Source organism: Lathamus discolor, chromosome 4, assembly GCF_037157495.1.
Source record: "Lathamus discolor isolate bLatDis1 chromosome 4, bLatDis1.hap1, whole genome shotgun sequence".
In the NCBI taxonomy this organism is placed as follows: Eukaryota; Metazoa; Chordata; class Aves; order Psittaciformes; family Psittacidae; genus Lathamus; species Lathamus discolor.
In genome coordinates, this window is record NC_088887.1 from 73967736 (window position 1) to 73990075 (window position 22340).

The following is a 22340-nucleotide window of genomic DNA, read 5'->3' on the forward strand; positions in this document are numbered from 1 at the left end:
CAGATAAAAGTATTACTGTGCTGGCCTGCACATATCGATAAGAGATTATTAGCTCTTAGGTAATAAAGTGCTGAATCAGCTAACAAATCTCTCAGGTGGCAGCAAAATTATTTCGCTCTGCTAGACTGACCAAATTGGTATGAATTATTATCAGTGGAAGCATGCAGAGAAGCATTTTCCACAATACCCTGTATTGACTGGAAGACTTCTCTATTTCATCGCCTGCTGCAACCCACTTAGGAGAATGGTGACTACCAAACTTAGTTAGAGCAGATATTTTAATGTCTTCTGTTGAAACTGTAGTAGTGAGCAGGAAAAAAAAGCCTAATTCTGGGTTCAGAGGCACTAAGTAGATGGTACCAGGACACAGCCATCACAATAAGAACAAGGACATAGCCAGGGGTATCTGCATGAGCAGTCCTGAAAGCAGGATGGGCTGGATAAGCTTGACTCCCCTTTCTTCCTGCTGAATGTTCAACCACCAGACTTCAGAGACGTGTTCCACACTGAATCATAGAATCATAAAACAGTTTGGGTTGGAAGTGACTTTTAAAGCTCACCCAGTTTCAACTCCCTGCACTGGGCAGGCACACCTTCCACTAGACCAGGTTGCTCCAAGCCCTGTCCAACCTGGCCTTGAACATTGCCAGGGATGGGGCAGCCACAGCTTCTCTGGGCAACCTGTGCCAGGGCCTCACCACCCTCATAGTGAAGAACATCTTCCTCGTATCTAATCTAAATCTACCCTCTGCCATCTTAAAGGCATTACCCCTTGTTTTATCACTACATGCCCTTGTTATACTTGCTCTACATTCAAAACCATCTCTTCCTACTCTGTCTACATCAGAAGCAAAAACATCCTAGCTGCAGAGGTGCACTCTTATTTGGCTTTGGTTATCATTAGTATGCTGCCTATCATGAAAACTACCACAAAATACCTAGGTCCTATTCACTACTGATAACATAAAGGCACATAACTCCAGACTGTGAATTCTGTCTACAGGGTCAAATGTGTAAAACTTGCAATGCTGAAACCTGCAGCCAGAACATCAAGGGTACAGAGAAGCTCTCTGAAGCCTGAAATTATCCAGTCTGGTGCTGAGAAAATCAAATGAACTGGCCTAAACCTCATGATGGCCCTAGCAGAACTGCAGGAAAGGACAGAATGTAGCTGATAACCAGGTACTACAATAAAATTGGATCCATAAGAAATACAGAAAATAACTTTTCAGCTGTGGAGACAACTGACCTCATGTTCCAGCCTCTCTACCCCTCTTACAGGGCCAGCATACACCTGATTATTTGCTCTGGATTGCCATTGCCTCCACCTACCTAGAGTTTATATGTAGGAGTTCCAGGACGAGCAAAAATTGCGCAAAAATAGATTACTGTTTCTATCTGCAAAGAAAGCTTTTGTAGTTCCTGAAACTGTCACTGATTCAGTTACATCCAGTCACCTGAAACTACAAAAATATCGGCCTTCCATTTGACAGAAGTAGCTGCCAGACTACCAGATATTCACTGCACCAGTTCTCTACAGCTCTGCTCTTATGAGTCACTGCCTGGGTATGCAGCAGGGAGCACAAGACTACACGAGACCTATATTTAGCTACAAACAGACCTAACCACTGGGTTTTTTTGCTCACCGTACTGAAAAGGAGCAAGTACCAAACCTTTCACACACACACACATTCAAAATCAAACAGAAGAATGGTGGGCAGGTTTGTGAGGATTGCACTGGCCTATTTGAGTAGATGAGCACAAGGTAAGACATTTTTGGTGAGAGGATTCCCAGGGAGTCTGAGGTTTCTTGCATTTTACTTGAGACACCTTTGCTATTTACTGCCTTTTCAAAGTATGTGAATAGAACTAAACTGTTTAATTACTTATATCCAAATGTCACTGTTCGGGTAATTTCTTAAACAACTGGCAAGAATTTATCCCCAGAATGTGGCTGTGCTATTTCAATGTTTTCTTGGCATTCTCCTCTCAAAAGTAGTAGCTATTAAATTCGAATCACCTTTCTCTCCTTGTCACGCATTTGCTTTAATGTTTCAGAAGTTCACCAGAGAAATGTTTGCAGAAGCCCTTGGGTGCTGAACCAAGAACACTTAATACGGTAATACACGTAAACAAACTTGCAGCCAAACACTGATTATCCTTTAAGTGCATCAGCCATTTCTTTAAATCATTAACTTTAAGCTCCCTCTACAGCAGGTTCTTGCTGGTTTCCTAATATTCCTCCCAGACATTTTCAGATACAAACATAACCAGTTGTTTTAACTGGAGGCAAGCATTAAGTAGTTTGGTGCACATCTATCAGTTTGCCCAATTCCATCACATTTGGAGCTTCTAGTTTTTCTGCTCTGTTTGGGGATCCTAATTTTTAACACTCAGGCTTGAGAAAACACAGATGAAAACAAATATCACATAAATATTTTCCTCCTCTTTAAATGCAGCAGATATAAATATCCTACAAATAAGTAAATATTTAAGAACTAAAGCATTCAGCAGCTAGGGTGAGTCCTTATTTACTTTTGCCTTGTGGGCTTTTTGCCTTGCAGCATCTTTACTCCATACCACGCTTTGCCTGTTGTGTACAAGGAGAGGAATGTGGTTTTTCTTCTCTGTTAGTATTAATTCAAATATACATCATAGATCTAATGCCAAACGTAATGGCAGTGAGAAGCCAGGTGTATCCTGGGCTGCATCAAAAGGAGTGTGACCAGCAGGTCGAAGGAGGTGATCCTGCCCCTCTACTCTGCTCTCCTGAGACCTCACCTGGATCATTGTGTGCAGTTCTGGTGTCCTCAACAGAAAAAGGACATGGAACTGTTGGAACAAGTCCAGAGGAGGGCACAAGGATGATCAGGGGACTGGAGCACCTCCCATATGAAGACAGGCTGAGGAAGTTGGGGCTGTTCAGCCTGGAGAAGAGAAGGCTGCTTGGAGACCTTATAGCAGACTTCCAGCATCTGAAGGGGGACTATAGGGATGCTGGTGAGGGACTCTTCATTAGGGACTGTAGTGACAGGACAAGGGGTAACGGGTTAAAACTTAAACAGGCGAAGTTTAGATTGGATATAAGGAAGAAGTTCTTTACTGTAAGGGTGGTGAGACACTGGAATGGGTTACCCAGGGAGGTTGTGAGTGTTCCATCCCTGGCGGTGTTCATGGCCAGGTTGGACAGAGCCTTGGGTGGCATGGTTTAGTGTGAGGTGTCCCTGCCCCTGGCAGGGGGGTTGGAACTGGATGATCTTGAGGTCCTTTCCGACTCTGACTATTCTATGATTCTATGGAAACACCTACACCAAATGCTCCTGGAGTTGAGAAGATTGTGAAGGGAAAGGGCTGCAGCCTCCTTCAAACCTGCTGCCATTTGGTACAGCCTGAAGAAAGGCTGTATTGGATTAGATACAGCTATTTTGTGACACCCTAACAGTAAAATGCAGGAATATAAAAAAATATTAAAAAAAATATATATTTTCTCATATAATAATGCTCCTGATCAAATACATATCTCATAATTCTTTGGTTTCCTGATTTTCAGTTATTGTTTTCCCAAAGATTTTGAACACATCAATCAAATAATAAAATCAAGAGGAAAATCTATTTTTCTCATAAATAAGTAAATATATTATTTACTGAATCAGATCACATTTGTCTTTCTGAACTTTATTTTCAGACACTTTTTTCAGAGTAATTCAGACCAAAAAAGATGATGCCAAAAGAAGTGTGCTTTAACATAGCCTCAAGAGTTTAATTCAGGGTCTATACTGTTTCATAACCACCTATAAACTTAGCAGTGAGTATTTTATATTCCTATATATTCACAGGACTGGGCACAAAGCAGACTTTTAAAACATGAGTTGGAAATGTGACATGAACAAGGTTTTTCCTATCATTTAAACCTCTACCATCTTAAGGGCTTGCACCACCGCATGACTCTAATATTTGTATACTACACTAAGCATTGTCAAATAAGTGAAGATGTACTTCTGACCAAACTATATTTGGGAAAGAACCAAGGAAATTAAATGAGAAAAGAAAATAGCTGAGTAACAGTTAATCCCCATACTACCAGCTCTAACACTATTAACAGTCAGCAGCTCTCTGCTACCTTCCCACAGATCAGAAAATCACCATCCTGTGTGATCATTACTTTCTTGAAACACTTGTATAACATTTTTCACACTAGGTATTGGACCGTCTGCATGTAAATCTGTACACACTGCATATGATTAGAGCCATTTCATCTAAACATGAACATAATTGGGAACCACAAACTTTTTTATTGCCGCTACTGAAACAAAAATGTAAATGGAAGCGATAAGAATGCCCAAATTGCTATTTCATTAACTGGATTCTTTCACGCTTCTTCAGAGTATTGTAATGACAGTCATCAATTCTGGCATTCAAGGACAGCAAATGATTCATAGCCAACTACACTAAACTAATTAAAAGCATCTTGCATAGTGCAAGATGAACATACCATCTTCTGCTCTAAGCAGGGCATAGGTGAAGATTATGCTTCAGCAATATTGGCAAGTAAGTTTCTTACCTGCTAGAATTGAATATATATACCAAGTAAAATCCAATTTTCCCAGTGTTCACATGGATGACAAATTTGCCATTCAGAGTAATCAGATCAAAGGGAAAACAAGATGAAATTAAATAAGGAGTTTTATATTCAGTAATACTGTCTATGCTCCCACATAGTACTTTTCCTTAGTAAATATAAAAACACTAGATGATAATTACAGAAAGCTAACAATTAACTTGTTTCAGGGTGTAATTTACCAGGTGTTTTTACAATCTTCTATTCTAAAAAGATTGGCTGACTTTTAATGAGACTAGTCAAAATAAATTTGGACATTTATCATCACTTTATAAGAAATGTGAGGGTAAAAGTATTGAAGATAGTGGTAGAAGTGTATTTTCCTTTCATTCTATACACTTTAGGTCTAAGTTAAGGATTCTCTTCTCTTTGACATAGCAAGTTGCCACTACCTTTCCTTTGAAAGATGCAGTCAGCAGGAGTTATGGCCAAAGGCAACAGGAAGAGTTTACATTCTGTGCATCCTGGCAAAACAAGGAGGCAGGCACACAAGCAACATGAACCGTAAACTGGTTTTCCTAAAAGTAGTTCACAATCAGGCTTGCAATTAACATAGAAAAAGGTGTGTGCAGTGCTAGAGTAGTACCAATATGTGCTGTGTGAGTTCCCTGGGACTGCTTATGAGACTAAGCAAAGCAACGCTTGCTCCTGATCAGCAGTAGCCTTAGAAGTATATGCAGGAGGCTGGGTAAGACAACTCCGCTATTGGAAAAGGGTATCTAGTAGGTGGGGTGAAAGAATCCCCACCCCTGGAAGCTCCAGATTTCTTAAACTGGTCCAAGATTAGTGCAATGTTTTACCATTCCTTTTGCTACATTCTTTTTGCCTGGGGTTTCCAGCTCACTTTGAAAACAGAGCCCTCCAAACATCATTTAAAAAATCTGAACAAAGAACCTAATCCAGTTCGTTGCTTACTTTTTGCATGAGCTTTTGTGTAAGGCAGCACGCAATTTCTGTCCACTTACAATAATATATTCACCAACAAGTTGGTCATACTCAGCAAATGAACAAAATCTAATTATGTGTCTGGTTATATCATGCCATAGAAAAGGTTAACACAGAGTAAATGATTTGTACTTAGAATTATAGAATAGAATAGTTAGGGTTGGAAAGGACCTCAAGATCATTTAGTTCCAGCCCCCCTGCCATGGGCAGGGACACCTCACACTAAACCGTCCCACCCAAGGCTTCATCCAACCTGGCCTTGAACACCGCCAGGGATGGAGCACTCACAACCTCCCTGGGCAACCGATTCCAGTGCCTCACCACCCTAACAGGAAAGAATTTCCTCCTTTTATCCAATCTAAACTTCCCATGTTTAAGTTTTAACCCATTACCCCTTGTCCTGTCACTACAGTCCCTGACGAAGAGACCCTCCCCAGCATCCCTATAGGCCCCATTCAGGTACTGGAAGGCTTCTATGAGGACTGGAAGGCTGCAATGAGGACTGGAAGGCTGCTATGAGGAATTTCTTGTCATCTGTCTCAAAAGTAAAAGCTACAGCAGGCAGTATGTAAAATTTAAAAGTGGGTAATGAAAAAACACAGAAGTATTTCAGGCACCTCATAAGGAGAGATAGGAAGGACAGACGTAAGCAAAGCAGGGTACATAATAAACCAGTGCAGAGACAACACATTGACTGTTTGCTATTTATAATCTCAGAAAAAGCAAGGGAATAAGGAATGAAACTGAAAGGCAAAGGTAATATATCTAAAATTATTAAAGACCTTCTAATTTTAACACCTTGTTCTTTTAATAAATTAAGTTCTTTTTTTTAATTTCTACACCATGCATAATTAACCATGGAAGTTGTTCCATATATATACATATATATATGAAAAAGGTATTTGCATATGTATATCCGTTATCCGGAAAGCTTAGAGGGATTTGAAATGAGATTACATACTCACGTAAGATGACAGGAATACACAATTACAACAGATAAGATGAAAAGAGCATAAAGCCCAGCAGTGCTTCACAGAATAAACCATGACAGATGCTTCTTGTGCAGCATCACCAGATGTGGGATACTGAAAAGATGTTAGTGGCAAAACAGCCATTCCTGATTTTCCCCATTGACACTGCTGAAAGCCAGGGAATGGGCAAGCCCATTTACTGTCCCAGTTGAACCTGTTAGGTTTAGTTCAGTATAAGAAAAGCACAGGCATGTGGCCTTTCAACTTTTTTTGCTTAGATTTTTACTTTGGCATTAGCAGATGGCCCCATATTCTCAAAAGTTTTTAGGATCCAATCTCATTCCCAGTTTCCCAGCAACAGGCTTGCTGTCCACGTGTGGATCACTTTTCTGTGTGAAACGGACATGGAAAACCTGACCTTTTCAGGGAACATCCCAAAGGTCAAAAAGCTTTTGAAACGAATACAGGCAAGGGTAATACTGTATGGAAGCACCCAAGTCTAAGCCTTTTTTAGGCCACAGGAAGAAGAAGAAAATCTACACAGAAGAAATGCTTTACGATTGCCAACAGTCAACTTCGGGGTTGTAGGAAAATGAACAATAGCTCATACAAATGCTAGGGATGTTTGGGGATAACACAAGAAAGGCTTTCAGCCAGCTATTTTCAATTGAAAATCTGTTAATTAATGGAAAGCCTAAGGGATAACGAAGGATTGATGGCAGATTGAAGGCTGAAAGGCAGCACTTCGCTCTCAAGGAAGGTATTTTTAGAGGCAGCAGCAGCAGAGAAAAGCTGCCCAACATTGCACACACCCCCCAAACACACACACACAATATCCCCCAAATGCCATTATCAGTCAAGCGAGGGATAACTTCAGGACTTCTGCGTGCTTGCAGCCCAACTAGATGAGTAGAGGTAAAGGATGCAGAAGGCAATAGGAGAATGCTGTGCCAGGAAGGGACCAAGTCAGTCTTTAAAAATCCACTTTCAGTTTTGAGTCATGGATCTCTGCCACACAAGGCAGCTGATTTACAGAAAGCAGGTGCCATGAGCTGAGGGGAAAACTTGTGATGGCAGTGAAACAGGATTTTGATTTCATTACTTCCCCCCCCCCCCCCCCCCCCCCGAGAAGTTTACTGAAAAAGAAACACAGCTCCCATCCCATGCCCCCACAGACCAGTGAGGATGTATGTCCTTCCCCTGCAAGCACTGGCACCAAAGGAAACACCAAAGAACACTCACTGGGATCCTGCAGGTCACCTAGAGAAGCCTGGTGACAGAAATTATAGGGATACCACAGCTGCATGAAATCGCAACCTTTAACAGCAGTTTTCATTACAGCACAGAATAACAGCCTTGGGAGAAGAGAGATCTTCCAGCCCCCTGCTTGCGTGTGTTTGTGTGTGTGTGAGCTAAAAGGTGCTACAGCAAACACTTTAGCTTTCATTCAACTGTAGAGCTCTCCATGTCCTTCTCTGCAAATCCACACAGCAGCTGCATATCCACCAGGAGCGGCCAGTATGTCCAAGTTGGACATACTGGACAATTTCTAGGTTGGACAGGGCTTTGAGCACCCTGGTCTAGTGGAAGGTGCTCCTGCCCATGGCAGGGGGGTTAGAACCAGATAATCTTTAAAGTCTCTTCCAACCCAAACCAATTCTATGTCATTTAACAGGCGAGAGGCAAAACAACTTAGTACTAGCAAATCTAGTGTCTTATTTGGGAACCAAACATATATTACCTTCTAGTGCTGAATTACAGCTTCAGTCTCCGAAATCTGCATGGACAGCAAATTGTCCCTATTTCACTGCTGCCTCTATAATACTCCCTATAGAAACCACTGCTACATTTCCAGCTGAAGGGATATCGTCTACTCGCAGTTTTGTCACACCCATGTCACTCAGTTCTCCAGCTCTGCAATGCCTAGACAAAGAAGAGGGCCATTACACTACCCCTCCCTCACACCTACCTTTGTTCCTTCTTTGTTTTAATGCACAATTCAAAACTGCCTTCTCCTTAATTTTGAACCTGTACTGATACGTGGCAACCACCCTCACGTAGTGCTGGCCTTTAAATCAACCCTTCACTTTGCACTGGTCATTGAAAATACAGCAGGCATGAAAGGTCACATCATCAGAATTCCTTACCTTTAATCAGACTTCCCTTTCCCCCTCTGCTTTAATCACTTTCCATCTCATTTCAGATCTCAGTGGACTTTTTCTTTCTCCCACCCTCCCTCATTCTTGTTCAAGCTTTCCTTCCGTGAGCTTATGTGATAAAAGGCTTGTCTGCACACATATCCCTTATATTACTGCTTATTGCTGTAGCTTCTGTTATAGGCCTGCACAGGGTTTTCATGGAAAATTAAAAACAAAACAAAACAAACAACCCCAAGTCTAATATGATCTACATTATACTACATTTCTGAGGACAAAGGAAGGAAGCTTAGACTCATTTCTGGTAATAAGCAGGAAAGAAGCAGGAGATGACAAGGCTCTGGCCTTGTCTGGTGCATTGTGAAGATCTGTTTGGGTATCTGTTACAACTAACAAACCCAACCTCACCTCTCTTCTGAACTCCAGCCTTCCACACACAGCAGAAATAGAAGAGCAGTCTCACTAAGTCAGACCAAAGGTCCTTTTAGGCCAGGATCTTCAGCAAAAGGGCAAAGTGAGACAGACAGGGATGCTTTTTAGCAGTATGTTCCCAGTTGTATGCAGACCAGCACTGTTCGGAGTCACAGGCATTAACACCTGTGTGCTCTGACAGAGATTATTCTCTGTTTTGTGATGCATTTTCAATCCATTTTACTCAATCTCACTTTGTTTTCCGAACCCAGCTGAATGTCTGAAACATAGAATCATAGAATAGTTAGGGTTGGAAAGGACTTTAAGATCATCACGTTCCAACCCCTCTCCCACGGGCAGGGACACCTTGCACTAAACCATGTCACCCAAGGCTCTGTGCAAGCTGGCCTTGAACACTGCTAGGGGTGGAACATACAATATCTTTGATCACACAACACATGAAGCATCTCCTTTTGTTCTGAACCTGCCACTGTTAGCTTCATCTGCTGCCTCTGAGATCTGGTGGGAGACACACATCCTGAATGACAATCACACAGTGCACCTTTGCTGTTTGTGCTTACTGTACCTACTGGTCAATCCTTTCATTCCAACAATGAGAGGATTGAGCAATCCTGGTTTATTTAATCATTTACTTGTACAGGAGCTCTTCTATATGTTTTTCTTTATTATTCTGCATTGCACTTTCTGCACCTCTATTCATTTCTTTTCAAGACGCAGGGGACAGAACCATAGGAGTCACAGGTATCTGCAGTGTTGTTTGCTTTGTTCTTTATTCTCCACATAATTATTCCGAATATTCTGTTTCTTTGAGTACTGTTGAGCACAAAAATAAGGCTTTTATGAAACTACCTGTTATAACTCCAAGATTATTTTTTAATGGAAATAAAAGAGTTCACTATGACACATACAAAGCTAGGATAATTCTTCCTCTCCCAACTCAACACACACCATAATATTTCATACAAGAACTGAATTTCACCTGCCATCTGTCACCCAGTCACTGAACACTTTCAATCATACATTTCAAATTAGTACTAAGTTGGATAAACGTCCTTCTTACATGTTAGTGTTCACTTAGTGAGTTTGCATAGCTTAGATTACATTAAGCAGAAAACAAACCTTCAAAACAAGTAAGAAATACTTGTTAGCTCAAGTTACATGATCTTAAGGTCCTTTCCAACCCTAACTATTCTACGATTCTATGATTCAAGTACAAGGCACTCTAATACTTCAGTGTGTTCCATTCTGCCTGGGTGCAATCCAAGTAGATTTGCATTTCTTCCCTCCAGGTAAATTTGTTCAGACAGGCTCGAAACAACACTAACATCTTACTAGTTTTACATTATCCAGTGAAGCTAAGAAGCATACACGGGGATGATTTCAAGTATTCATAGATGTTTTGTTTTCCTTGTAATCAGTTTAAGCTGACTGTCTGCCTGCAACGCACAGCAGCAGCTGACACGACACACAAGAAGATACAGCAAAGGAGGCAGTCAGCATCTATAGGTAATGCACTTCTGGGAATACTGGAGGTTTTAAATAAATTGTGCTGGGCTTTGGTCCACACCTGAGATGTCAGCAGCACTAAACCAAGGTGTCAGCCACTGGAACACAAACTGGCCGGCTGGGCTGGAGGCCATGGCCTTGCAGGGGGTGCAGGAGCAGCCAGGCACTGGGCAGTGCACACTCTTGTGGAGCAACTCTTCCAACCGTCCAAAAGCATCATCTCAAATGCTGCCCTGCTTCCCAGCTTACAACTTGAAGAACAGGAGACTGTTCTGGAACTGCAGCAACACACACAGCCATCAGTCACTGTTCCCCAGCACATACAGAGATACAACCCCCTTCATGAAGTCGGAGAGGGTTGAATGTAGAGCCCAGTCACTCCTGGGTTGATACATGACCCACCACCCCTTTGCCAAGAGGTGAGGAGGGGGATAAAAGCAAGCGCCACAAACTCCAGAAACCACTTAGTTTTTGCGAGAAAGCAGAGCAGCTTCTGCCACTGCATTTCTTTTTCCACAGGACAGGTGGGAAAAAATCTGAAGCCCAAAACCAGACACCCATTTATCTAGCAGAAGTCAGACCTACAGAGCTACTGGACAAATGGCAAAGTGAAAGCAGAGGACCATAGAACAGTAAGAAAAACAGTCCTGAGCAGTTAGGGAAGACAATTAATTTGAACTGAGTGAAAAATTAAGTGTGGAAGCAGAGAGCTGATTTACGTGCAAGATTGATGTATTTGCCCAAACAGCAAGTCCAAACCTCAGCAAAATGCATCCACACTTGCTGTTCCTGGATGCACAAACTGGGGACTACATGATTGCAGTGCAGCATCCAAGATCCCCATCCTGCACACCAATTCCCAGCAGCAGACACACCTGACGTCTGTGTAAGAGGTTTCACGAAATTGCAAAGTCATGGGATGAGTCTGTTCAGGCAGTGGGCACAGGAATCAAACACAGGGCACCATCGCCATTCCCGTGCTCACCACTGCAGTACAAAGAGTCACGACAAGCAGGGGTGTCTAGAAAGTAGTACTCCACAGGCAGGACGTGACAATATTGTGGCTTCATCTGCACACCTTCTAAAAATATCAATGAGCATTTCTTACAAAAAATTGTACGTTCATGCATCATGTCACATTTGAGTTGCTGGATAACTGCCAAAGTGCCCTTCTGCTAGCAGGCTGTGTTAAAATGGAAATCTATTTTACGAAGTATTGAAGCATTAAGTCATGCGGGATGGATGCTGTGCACAGTATTAAAACTGTAGGGTACAAATACATATATATTTAAACTCAGGTTAAGATGCAGCCTGCCAAATTTAAGGAACAAGTTTACATCTCCTACCAGCTGTCTGTATCTCTTGAAATTTCTGAATCCATGTGCCAGGTGACATCCCAGCAGAATGGATCATGCACAGGCCTGGTCTGCTGCAGATGGTCCAGCTTACATGGCAAGGAAACACAAATAAGCCCCCAGAGAGGAGCCATGGGGAGGCACACCCTGGAGGGTCCCTGGCTGTAACCAGTGCTGCAAGAAGTGCATGTGCTCACAACGCAGACCATGGTAGTAAGTAGATCCTGCTGAAGTGAGACACCTGAAACGCAGGAGGAAACTAGATTTTTGAAGCTAGTATCTGTTTGCCACTAACATAAGTAGAGATTACAATGTTTATCCTTTTTTGTGTCAATTTACTTTCCTGTTCCAAGAATAGATGTGAAAGAAGACAAATTAGTGTCACCCTCTAACCAGTTCTTCATATAGCACAAAACTGCAGTACTTAGGTATTAACTACTAGTTTGCTGCGAAGAGCTGCTCAGATAAATAATCTTCTTTAGTGACAAGCACTTGAACCCAGCTCATTTTGATGCACGTCTGAACCATGGTTGTTTTAAGACGCTGCATTTGTTCAGTCCCTCTGGCTGCAATGGAGGATGAAAGTGTAGACAAGCAGAACACAACATGTTTGGACAGAGCCTTGAGCGTCATGGTCTAATGTGAGGCGTCCCTGCCCATGGCAGAGGAGTTTGAACTAGATGATCTTAAGGTCCTTTCCAACCCAAACCCTTCTATGATTCTATGTTCATACAGCTGCGGTGATTTCTCTATGTGCTGCCCAGATGTTACCTACAGCAACAGATAGAAATTCTTAAAAAATTTTGAGGTTTCTTTTGCTGTACTTAAAATACTAGTCATGGGAAACCTGGTCCTCATGGATATTCTCTATGTAAAACATACCACAAAATGAACCATATTAGGCTCCTACATGTGTGGATCAGATTCTTCTGTGGACTGCCTTTACGAAATTATTCATATTCTCTTTATGCTCTGAGTTCCTGGTTCGCATTAGGGCAGCCTTACACTTTCTTATACTAGAAAAGTCCCTCGTGCCATTTCACTGCTGAGGAAGACTAGTTAGAAAAACTGCATGGAGACACTCAACCCTCTCAAACCCAGCTATCGCATCCTATACTGATTTGTGTAAGTTCTTACTTGTGATAGTCCTGAAACTATTGTTTAAGAAGACAGAAGAAAAAAGGTGTCCTGGGTTCAGCAGTAGCAGTCATTCTTGGTAGCTGGTGCAGCGCTGTGTTTCTGACTTTCAGCCTGGGAACAGAGCAGATAACACCGATGGTTTTAGTTACTGCTCAAAAGTTTAGTCTGACCAAGGACTTTCTGAGCCTCATGCTCAGAGGAGGAGGGGAAGCTGGGAGGAAGCAAAGACAGGACCAGGACACCTGACACAAACCAGCCAAAGAGGTATTCCATACCACAGCACGTCATGCCCAGGGTGTAACAGAGAGTTACCCGGAAGGGCTAGTGCACTGTGGGGTTGGACTAGGTATCGGTCAGTGCTCAGTAGGACGGGATGGGGCGAGTGGGTGGTGAGGTGTTGTATTCTCTCCCCTTGTTATTTCCTTTATCATTATTATTATTGGTGGTAGCAGCAGTGATTTGTGTTATACCTTAGTTACTGGGCTGTTCTTATCTCAGCCCGTGGGAGTTGCATTCTTTTGATTCTCCCCATCCCTCTGGGAGCAGGGGGAGGGCAAAAAGGGGGGGGAGTGAGAGAGCAACTGCGTGATTTATGGCTGACTGTGTTTAAACCATGACAAAAGGCATTGCACCTAAAAGTATCACAGAATATCCACAGAATAGCATGTAAAATATCATCATGAGGATCATGTAAATATCATGAGGATTTAGGAAAAATAGTTTTCCCTAACATGAGGTTCAACTGCTCCAATGTAACCAGACTTTCCTCATTGAAGTAATAAAGTGCACCTTGATTTTTGTATAGCTGTTCTTTAACACACCGTGTAAATAGAAAGCAATAAACAGTGTTTTCCCACAGCTATTATCAGCTAACACTTTAAAAATAAAATAATAACAAAGGGAAGAAAATCAACTACCTGCAGGTGAATAGGAAAAAAGCCGCTAATGGGACAGGGATACTGAAATATTAGGAAGCCAGAACAGTCTACCCAGACCAATTTATTTCCTCCAAGTCCTTCACTTAACCCTCCTCAACAAAAAATCAAAACCTGCTTCCATTCTCTAATGTGTAAGGTTCAAAGGCAGGCGGTATTTTGCAAGTTGTTTACTAGGGATGAAGCTCCAGAGACTGGAGTTTAAATCGGGCTGAGCGATGACTAGCAGGGCAAGAGGACAGCCTGAAGAGCCTTCTGCCGTTCTGCACTTCTCAAGATTGAAATTCTCTTCTCTGTTCTTCCTCCTGTTAATAAATATGTAAATACAACCTGGTGGCAGAAGGATAGAGTGTGTGAATTAAGTAAGACTCACGGTGAGAGCTGGAGAAGCTGGCTACTCAGCAGCCAGGCTACACTAATAACCTCCGCTCTCAATGGGTACGGTCTATTGCAGAACACATTTTGATGGAAACCTACTAAAATAGCATGTGCAGCCACGGCTTCACTCCTAATGTCCTAGCATAGATCAAAAAGAAGGATTCAACTAAGCCAATGATGGAGAAAAACTAATTTCATGGTAAAATAATTCTAAAATATATTTAAGGTACATTGGTAAGGCTACTTTAAAGGGAATATGCATTACAAAACAAGTAAGGGAATTGAAGACTGTATTCTGATGTTCCCCAGCTGCTAAAAAAAATACAGTTATTCTTTATCACTTTCTGAGTAAGGTGTTTTATGTAAACAATTTTCTGAGAAGAATACTTCTTCCTTTCTTCACTGTATTGGCTTGGGTTTTGTTTTCATGACAGAATATAAAGAGCTCCTGCTTCCCTATCATCCAGAATTTCTTTTTTTCCTCATAGAGGACACATAAAAATAGGATGGGAGAAAAACTGAAAATTAGATTTTAACCAGAAAGGCAACCCTCTAAATGTGAATCCTAACAGCTGCTTATGAGAGGTTACTTAGAACAAATGTAAAACTATGGTTTGGTTTTTACATAGGATAGTACCAGGAGCCACTGCAGGAAACCTGTCAAAGCAGCTGTAACTAAACTTTGCACATTTACACAGCGAGAAGTGGAGGACCTTTCTGCCCTTGCTGCAGTAAAACATTTGCAGGAACAGCAGCTTCATGTTAGACTAAAATGGAATAGCTGGGTTTTCGAATCTGTGCTTCTCTAAGAGCAAAGTATTAGATGTTTAAACAATATCTTTGATCCTGAAATGAAGACATTAACTTTTGACTAGAACAGAGTACCTGAAAATATCAGTAGAGATTGCTATCATATTCATTACCAGGTTAAAAAACCCCAATTTGTTAAAGATCAGAATGTTAGTACATGAGTATTTTAAACAGAAGCATAGCATAATTTCTTTCAAAAAGCAAAATTATAAGGCAAAAAAGAGCTAAGACCAACAAAAAATTAAATACAGTTAACAACAAGCTTAATTAAAGCATGCAGTGCCATTCAGAATCCAAATTCCTGGTTAATGCTCATTTAGGTTTGCAATGTAAGACTTCATTACAAAAATTACATATAAAGAACATTTTAAATATAGTATTTTTCTCTCAATTATGCATCTTGTAACTGGAGAAGCAAGTCCTTTGGCCAGAGAAAGCTAATTTAAAATCACATTATTTAAATTACACCACTTTTGTGTAATTGCAAGGTTTTGTTATTATTAAATGTGATGCAACTGGATGCAGCATAACTCGGATGTAGCACTGACTTTGCAGACCAGAGCCAAAAGGAGCATTAATGTAACCTCCATAGTGTAAAAAAAAAAAAAAAAATAAAAATGCTGATATAGATCACTCGTGGAAATAAACTGGCTCATTTTCATTTCATAGAATGAAATTTCATGCATAATGTGAAATTGAATGGTCAAAACTGAAAGATGAGCACAATATGACACCACTCAATTATGATTTCTTTAACAACTCTTACTGGTATGTAAGATATATTTTGTTGTAGGAATTTTTTACAAACATTTTTTACAAACCCCATGGCTAGCTTCTTTACAAAGGCTCTCTTTGGTTAGAAAAAAAGACGTGGAAAAAGACCACAACAGAAGGAGTATTTTTCTTTCCCCCTCTTTTTTTTTTCATAACCAATTTTATTCTACTATTCTCTTTTATAGGCACAAGCCTACAACAACTGATCCTTTTGCTTTCTTATATCCTCCCTCATGACATCAGATGCTGGAAATAGTTATGAAGGAAGTCTCATAAATGCCAATCTGCACTGCATCTTGACACTACTGATGTGATCTGCACTGCAGCCAAAGCAACCTTCATTTGATTCTTGACACTGATCCATATCACCTGTCCATGGCAGGAGCTCTGCTGGTCACTACTGCAATACTGTTGAGAACAAGTTTTATTTACGTTCCAAAAATACAATCACCTCTACTTGCAATATCCCCCATCTAGCCACAGACCTTTTTCTTCCATGTTTTCCTTGCTTTCAGAATAAAATTTTAGGATGATGGTTATTTTTATGCTTATAATTATTATTATTAGCTCACTGGTTTTCTCACCTCTAAAGGATCACTCAGGTGCTAACAGATCCTTGCTCAAGTACTGTCAGCCCACTGACTGGGCTGCAGTCCTGTCTTACCTGCTTTGGCTTGTATTCCGTATTCATTTCACCAGCTCCCACTCTAGTCCTTGTTTGTTTTGCTAATGGACTTGCTGCCACAGCATATATAAAAGTAACAGTAATATGATGAGGGAATTTCAAGTCCCCAAAATGCAATCTCAAAACATTTCGCTTTCTATACTGTGTTGTTACTGTAGCAAATAAAAAAGTTCACAACTGAGAAAATGCAGTCTGCAAAAAAAAGAAACCCAAAAGCCAAAATTGGACAATGTAGCTTGAGCATCCAATGTATCTGTATGCAAATCTTTATTCATTTGTAGTTGGCGTGTTTGTTGGTTTTTACACAGATTCATAGACAGGTTTGGGTTGGAAGTGACCTTAAAGATCATCTACTTCCAACCCCCCTGCCGTGGGCAGGGACACCTTCCATTAGACCAGGTTTCTCAAAGACCCATCCAACCTGGCCTTGAACACTGCCAGGGGTGGGGCAGACACAGCTTCTCTGGGCAACCTGTGCCAGTGCCTCACCACACTCATAGTGAAGAATTTCCTCCTCGTATATAATCTAAATCTCCCCTCTGTCAGTCTAAAGCCATTCTCCCCTTGTCCTGTCTCTATAGGTCCCTATGAAAAGTCCCTCCCCAGATTTCTTGTAGGCCCCCCCTTCCAGTACTGGAAGGCTGCTCGAATGTCTCCCCAGAGCCTTCTCTTCTCCGGGCTGAAGAGGTTTTACAAAACAAACAAGCAAACAAACCCCCAAACACTTGCATTATTGTTTATTCCGAATTTGAATCATTCACTTCAGATAATTAGAAAATGTACTACACAGATGACCTTTTATAGTTAGACTGATAGACTATCTATGTTAAGCTCTTCAGTGCTGTTCATTGTGGAGCTTTATGTCTGTACCACGCCACGGAAGGGCACAAAGCACTTAATCTCACTTTACCCCTATTTCTCCCTAAGAAGTTATACTATTACTCTTTTATCTAACAGAATCTGTAACATTAGTAAATATTCTGAAGGTGAAATTTTGCATCAAAGGCCTTCCAAACCCAAACCCAGCATCAGCCCACAATGGCTGTTTCCAGTACTACCAGTGATACAGGAGAGACAACATATACCTCTTGCTGAAAGCTAGTAAGTTTCAAAACAAATGCTTACAAAGAGAAAATGATGGTATGCAGCAAAGAAAAGATGGATGAAACTTGCCAAAATTCATATTACGAAAGAAATACACTCTTTTAAAAATCAGCTGGGGAAAATTCAAGGTACTTGGATAGGCTTGCACATATTTAACCAAAACCTGTTTTCTGTTCTACCTCAGAGACACATGATGATGATTTCCCAGGGCTAAATTAACATTGCCAACATTCTGCAATGTAAATAGGCTCCTATTGATTAAATTAAGCGTAGGGTGAACTTAAGCTGTTTTATCTGACCATCAGTGAATGTTTTGCTGGCTGGGAATGTCCCCAAAGAGGAACAGAAGTGTTTGGAATCGATACTGTCCAAACCTATTTTTTCTCACTGTTATCAAGGACAACCCTGTAATTAAGAAGCAATTCCCTTAAACTGCCCACCACAGTACACAGGAATGAGAGTCTAAGTCAGCTTCTCAGAGATACAGTTTGCACCTTCCCTGGTGGGGTTGAATAATGTTATCACCCAAGCAGACTCTCAAGTGCATATAAAAGGCTTCATTGCAATTGAATTTTATTTGTTGGTTCAAAGAAAAATGCCTTTCATATTTACCTCAGCTTAAACAGACATCATTCTAAAAATCTCAGGGCATATTAGATAAAACTACATAAAGTCAAATTACTCTGAGTTCTTTTGTTTTGTAATAACCTTGATAGCTAAGAAATCCTAGCTACATTGCAGAACTATAGGAAATTTACTCTAATCCACGAAGATAACACTGCTTATCGATCTGCCTAATAACTACAGCAATGTTTGACTTGAGAGATCCTGTCTCAACACACTCCAAAAGCATATTCTGTAGTTTCACTACAGCAGTAGTACTTGTGACATATTCTGACAATGTACCTGCTCCATCCATGGTCCAACTATAGACTTCCCTCCTGAGATTTGCTGGCCTCATTTTTGTACCTCCTCATTCTCTCTGTACTTGTATTGAGGTAGGAAACAGTTTTTCCTGCCTCAAACTCATAAGGTTTCAAAAAGAAAAGCCTCCTGAAATTCAAATGACAAAAAGATGTAGAAATGTTTACTGACCAAGATAAGAAACAAAAAGTTTACCTTGAGTTTTTAAAAGAGAATTTATTGAGTGGAACAGCCTTACCATAGTCAAGTTTTGGTTCTGTTGTTTTGGTTTATAATTTTTCAGGGGTTTAAACCTAGTTCATTCATGTGAAACATGAACTGTTTTATAAATCACCTCTAGATTTGGCAGAATTTGGAGTTACAAGTCATTTTATTAGTAATAAGCATTAAGGTAGAATAGGAATGGAAAAAAAATTCATGTAAAATGATGTTCAACTAAATAATAAGGTAAAATGTACAGTACTTGGAAACAACTGTACAAACTGATTTGACTCAAACTCTTGTGTGCACGAGCTATTTATTAGAACTACCACGTCTTGACTAAGAATACTGATTATTTAGAACTCTCAAAATTTGATTGTTTCATTTCAAACACAGTATTTGGCAAATTAATTTTGGCTTGTGTGTTCCTTTGTGAGAAGCTGGTTTTGTACTATTTTATATATATATATATATAAATATAACTAGATAGATAGATATATGTAGACATAGATATACATGTAGATATATGTTAGGGTAAATTTACCTATAAAACCAATGTATTCCTGTTGTATATCTCAGAGCCTGGAAGGGTACGTAGACAAGACTTCTCAGAATGAGTAATAAAGCACAGCAGCTTGGAAGAAATGAAGCACTGTAATTTTCCCTTTTTATTCGTAATACTTCAATGCCCTGCAGACCTGCTTCTTCTCACCAAGCATTTGAATAATGTGTGCTTCCTGAAGTCCTGCAGTTTCTTCAGTGAACATCATCCACTTTATAAAAAAGGAAAACGGTTTTCGGTAAAAAGCAATTGCTCAAGTTAGATGGTGCTTTAAAAGTTATTTCAGCTGTAAGACAGAAAGAGTAAACTATGGAAATGTTCTTTAAGAAAGCAGATTGAACCTAATGAAATCACGCAAGACCTGTGTGATTGAGATGGTTTCCATGTATCAGGCAAGATAAACAGAGCAAAGGAAAATTAGCTACAGATCAGAACAGAAGATGAACTTCCTCCAAATTCAGAAAGCATTTTATATGACTGTTATTCCACAGCAGTCAGCTGCAGGGTAGGTCTCTATCAAAATAAAAGGAAAGAAACACAGCAATTAGAAACAAATAAACCTAAACCAGTATTTATGGTTAATACCAGACCTAATGATCATTTAATACTATGCATTGGCTAGGAGTTAATCAAAGTTAACTATAGTAATGCAACAGTTCTTATTGTGAGAAACAGAGCAATATATACAGAGATTTTTAGGCTCAGAGTGTGCACTGCTGTAATTTCAGGACGATATCAAAGTCATAGATCTTAAGGAAGATTATTGTGGAAATTTGGTTCTCTCTCCCTTATTTTAATGTTTACTTTATAAGTAAATACAGGGCTAGAAACTTGGGTAAAGATTACATAGAGCCCACTTGGAGCTGATGATGTGTATTTTAATGCAGATGAAGAAAAATGGGACTTCCTCCACCCTGTACTCCAAAGTGGCTTAACAGGGTACCAACAGCATCTTATATCCAAAACACACACACACACATACCCAAAACTCCTAAGATAAGCACAGGCACAAGGGGAGAGAACAAGGTGCTTTCTGCTCCTAAAACAGAAAGGTATGTAAGACAAAATAACAGAGGGGTAAAATCAGGGAGCAGTACTTGGTAGGAGATCAGGCACTCTCAGAAGTGAGGGGAGTTCTTGCTGCAGAACTGCTCTGCCTTATTTATCATCCAATGGCTTTGGACGAGGAAATGGCAATGCACAACCATTCCCCCTCATTTTACGAATCCTAAGCCCTCAACTTCTGACTGCGAGTACTATGTTGAGACCCTTACAGAAGTGTCTCTGCTTCTCATGAAGCCATGGTGAACACACTCTGTACATCATTAATCCTGTTGCTTGTACACAGGGTGATCTGTAAACACTTCAGAGGTTCTTCAGAGAGCGGGATACTCAAAAAATATTCCAATCATCTGTGTACGATGTACAGATCTCTCTGCTAAGACAGCTTGCATTGCTGGAAGCATGCACAAGCAGACATTCGGGCACCGAGGGAATCTAACTGGAGCTACATTACCTAGAAGTGCTTATGGATTTGGGGCTTAATGGAAATTTGGCAAATGTTAGGATGACACAATTAGACTGACACTTAAATTCTTCCCGGCCCCACTTTGTATCTATCAGCCTTGCCTGAATTGAGCTCTTAGACACTTAAAGAGAAGAACAGAATCAACATAAAATTAGGTTATGATTAAAAACCAGTGGCTGTATGGAGGAAGAGGCAACTCTTATTGCAAACTTAGCAGGAGAACTAGGCATGAAAGAGAATCCTTTACTCAATACAGGAAGATGTTACTGAGCCCTGTGGAGTAGAGTTCATGAACTCTAGCCCACAAGAAAGGAGAGTATTTTTAGAGTAACCTATCAGACCCAAATGTCATAGAGAAAACAGATAAAGGGAGAAGAGAACAAATCAGAAACATCCTTAGAACAAGGTGAAATTTCGCTGTTCCCACTTTAAAGTCTGTATTTGAAATAAGTAAAAGGAAACTGAAATAGCAGTGATGAAACTTTTGAAGCAAGTATGTGAAGCGGCACCAAAGACTCTACCCTGGGAATGTTCCATGTGCAACTCAATGATATGGAAAAATAGATCAGTAAATAGATGCAAAAAATCCAAGCAAATAAAGGTTTTTAATCTGCTAGCCTATTTCTGACAGTGTCCAGTAACAGAGACTTTAAAACAGATGATAAAAATAGGCCAAGCTGGTAATGCTTTTTCCTTAGCATGTGAAAATACAGTAGAAATTTCAGTTCAGGGATTTCCTGAGCCAGAGATGGTATCTTTGTGTTTAATAACCCTCAACAGATTTGTCTTCCATAAACTTGTCTTTTTCGACACATGAAGAACTTTAGCATACAGAAACATCCTCTGGTAAGACGCTTCACCATTTCATTTAATTCATGTGAACTATCTTATTATGTTTATGTTGAACTTGTCACCTGCTGACATTTAGTAACTCTTAGTTCTTATATTAAAGGTAGTAATAATCATGTCTCGTAAAACATTATTTAGCTAGAACATGGTGTTACAAATGCTCAGAAGATCCCTTTTTCATGAAGCAGGAAATCTAGAGAAAAAAAAACTGCTGCAAGACAACTAACAACAAAAGTAGTTTTTAATGTTTTTTTTTTTTCTCCTGCCTTATACTAGTTGATTGCTTGGCAATCAATCCTAAGTGTTTACTGCGTCGTAAGCTCAGAGTTGTCATGCTGGGACTTGCATATATATTTGGTACGTCTTGATTCTGTACCAGTATCATGCTCTAAGCAATACCCAAAAAGGATAGGACATCCAGAGCACGGCCAGCCTCAAAACTCCTGGCAGAGAGCTCATGATCAAGT

General features: G+C 40.4%; 1 protein-coding gene and 1 long non-coding RNA gene across 4 annotated transcripts in view; one reads left to right on the top strand and one right to left on the bottom strand.

Moving 5' to 3' along the window:
• The window catches only part of HS6ST3 (heparan sulfate 6-O-sulfotransferase 3), a 345730-nt gene that overhangs the window by 161131 nt on the left and 162259 nt on the right, over positions 1-22340 (bottom strand). Inside the window, exon 4 of one of the 3 annotated variants that reach the window (XM_065678044.1) lies at positions 16660-16675. The exons of the other annotated variants lie outside the window; for them this stretch is intronic. Coding sequence (XP_065534116.1) covers positions 16660-16675 — 16 coding nt within the window. The remainder of the gene's footprint in view (positions 1-16659; positions 16676-22340) is intronic. 3 annotated transcript variants of the gene reach the window in all.
• Positions 1671-16523, top strand: LOC136013729 (uncharacterized). The gene is made up of 3 exons (XR_010612341.1): positions 1671-1765; positions 2059-2119; positions 16206-16523. It is a non-coding gene; the product is annotated as an uncharacterized LOC136013729 (long non-coding RNA).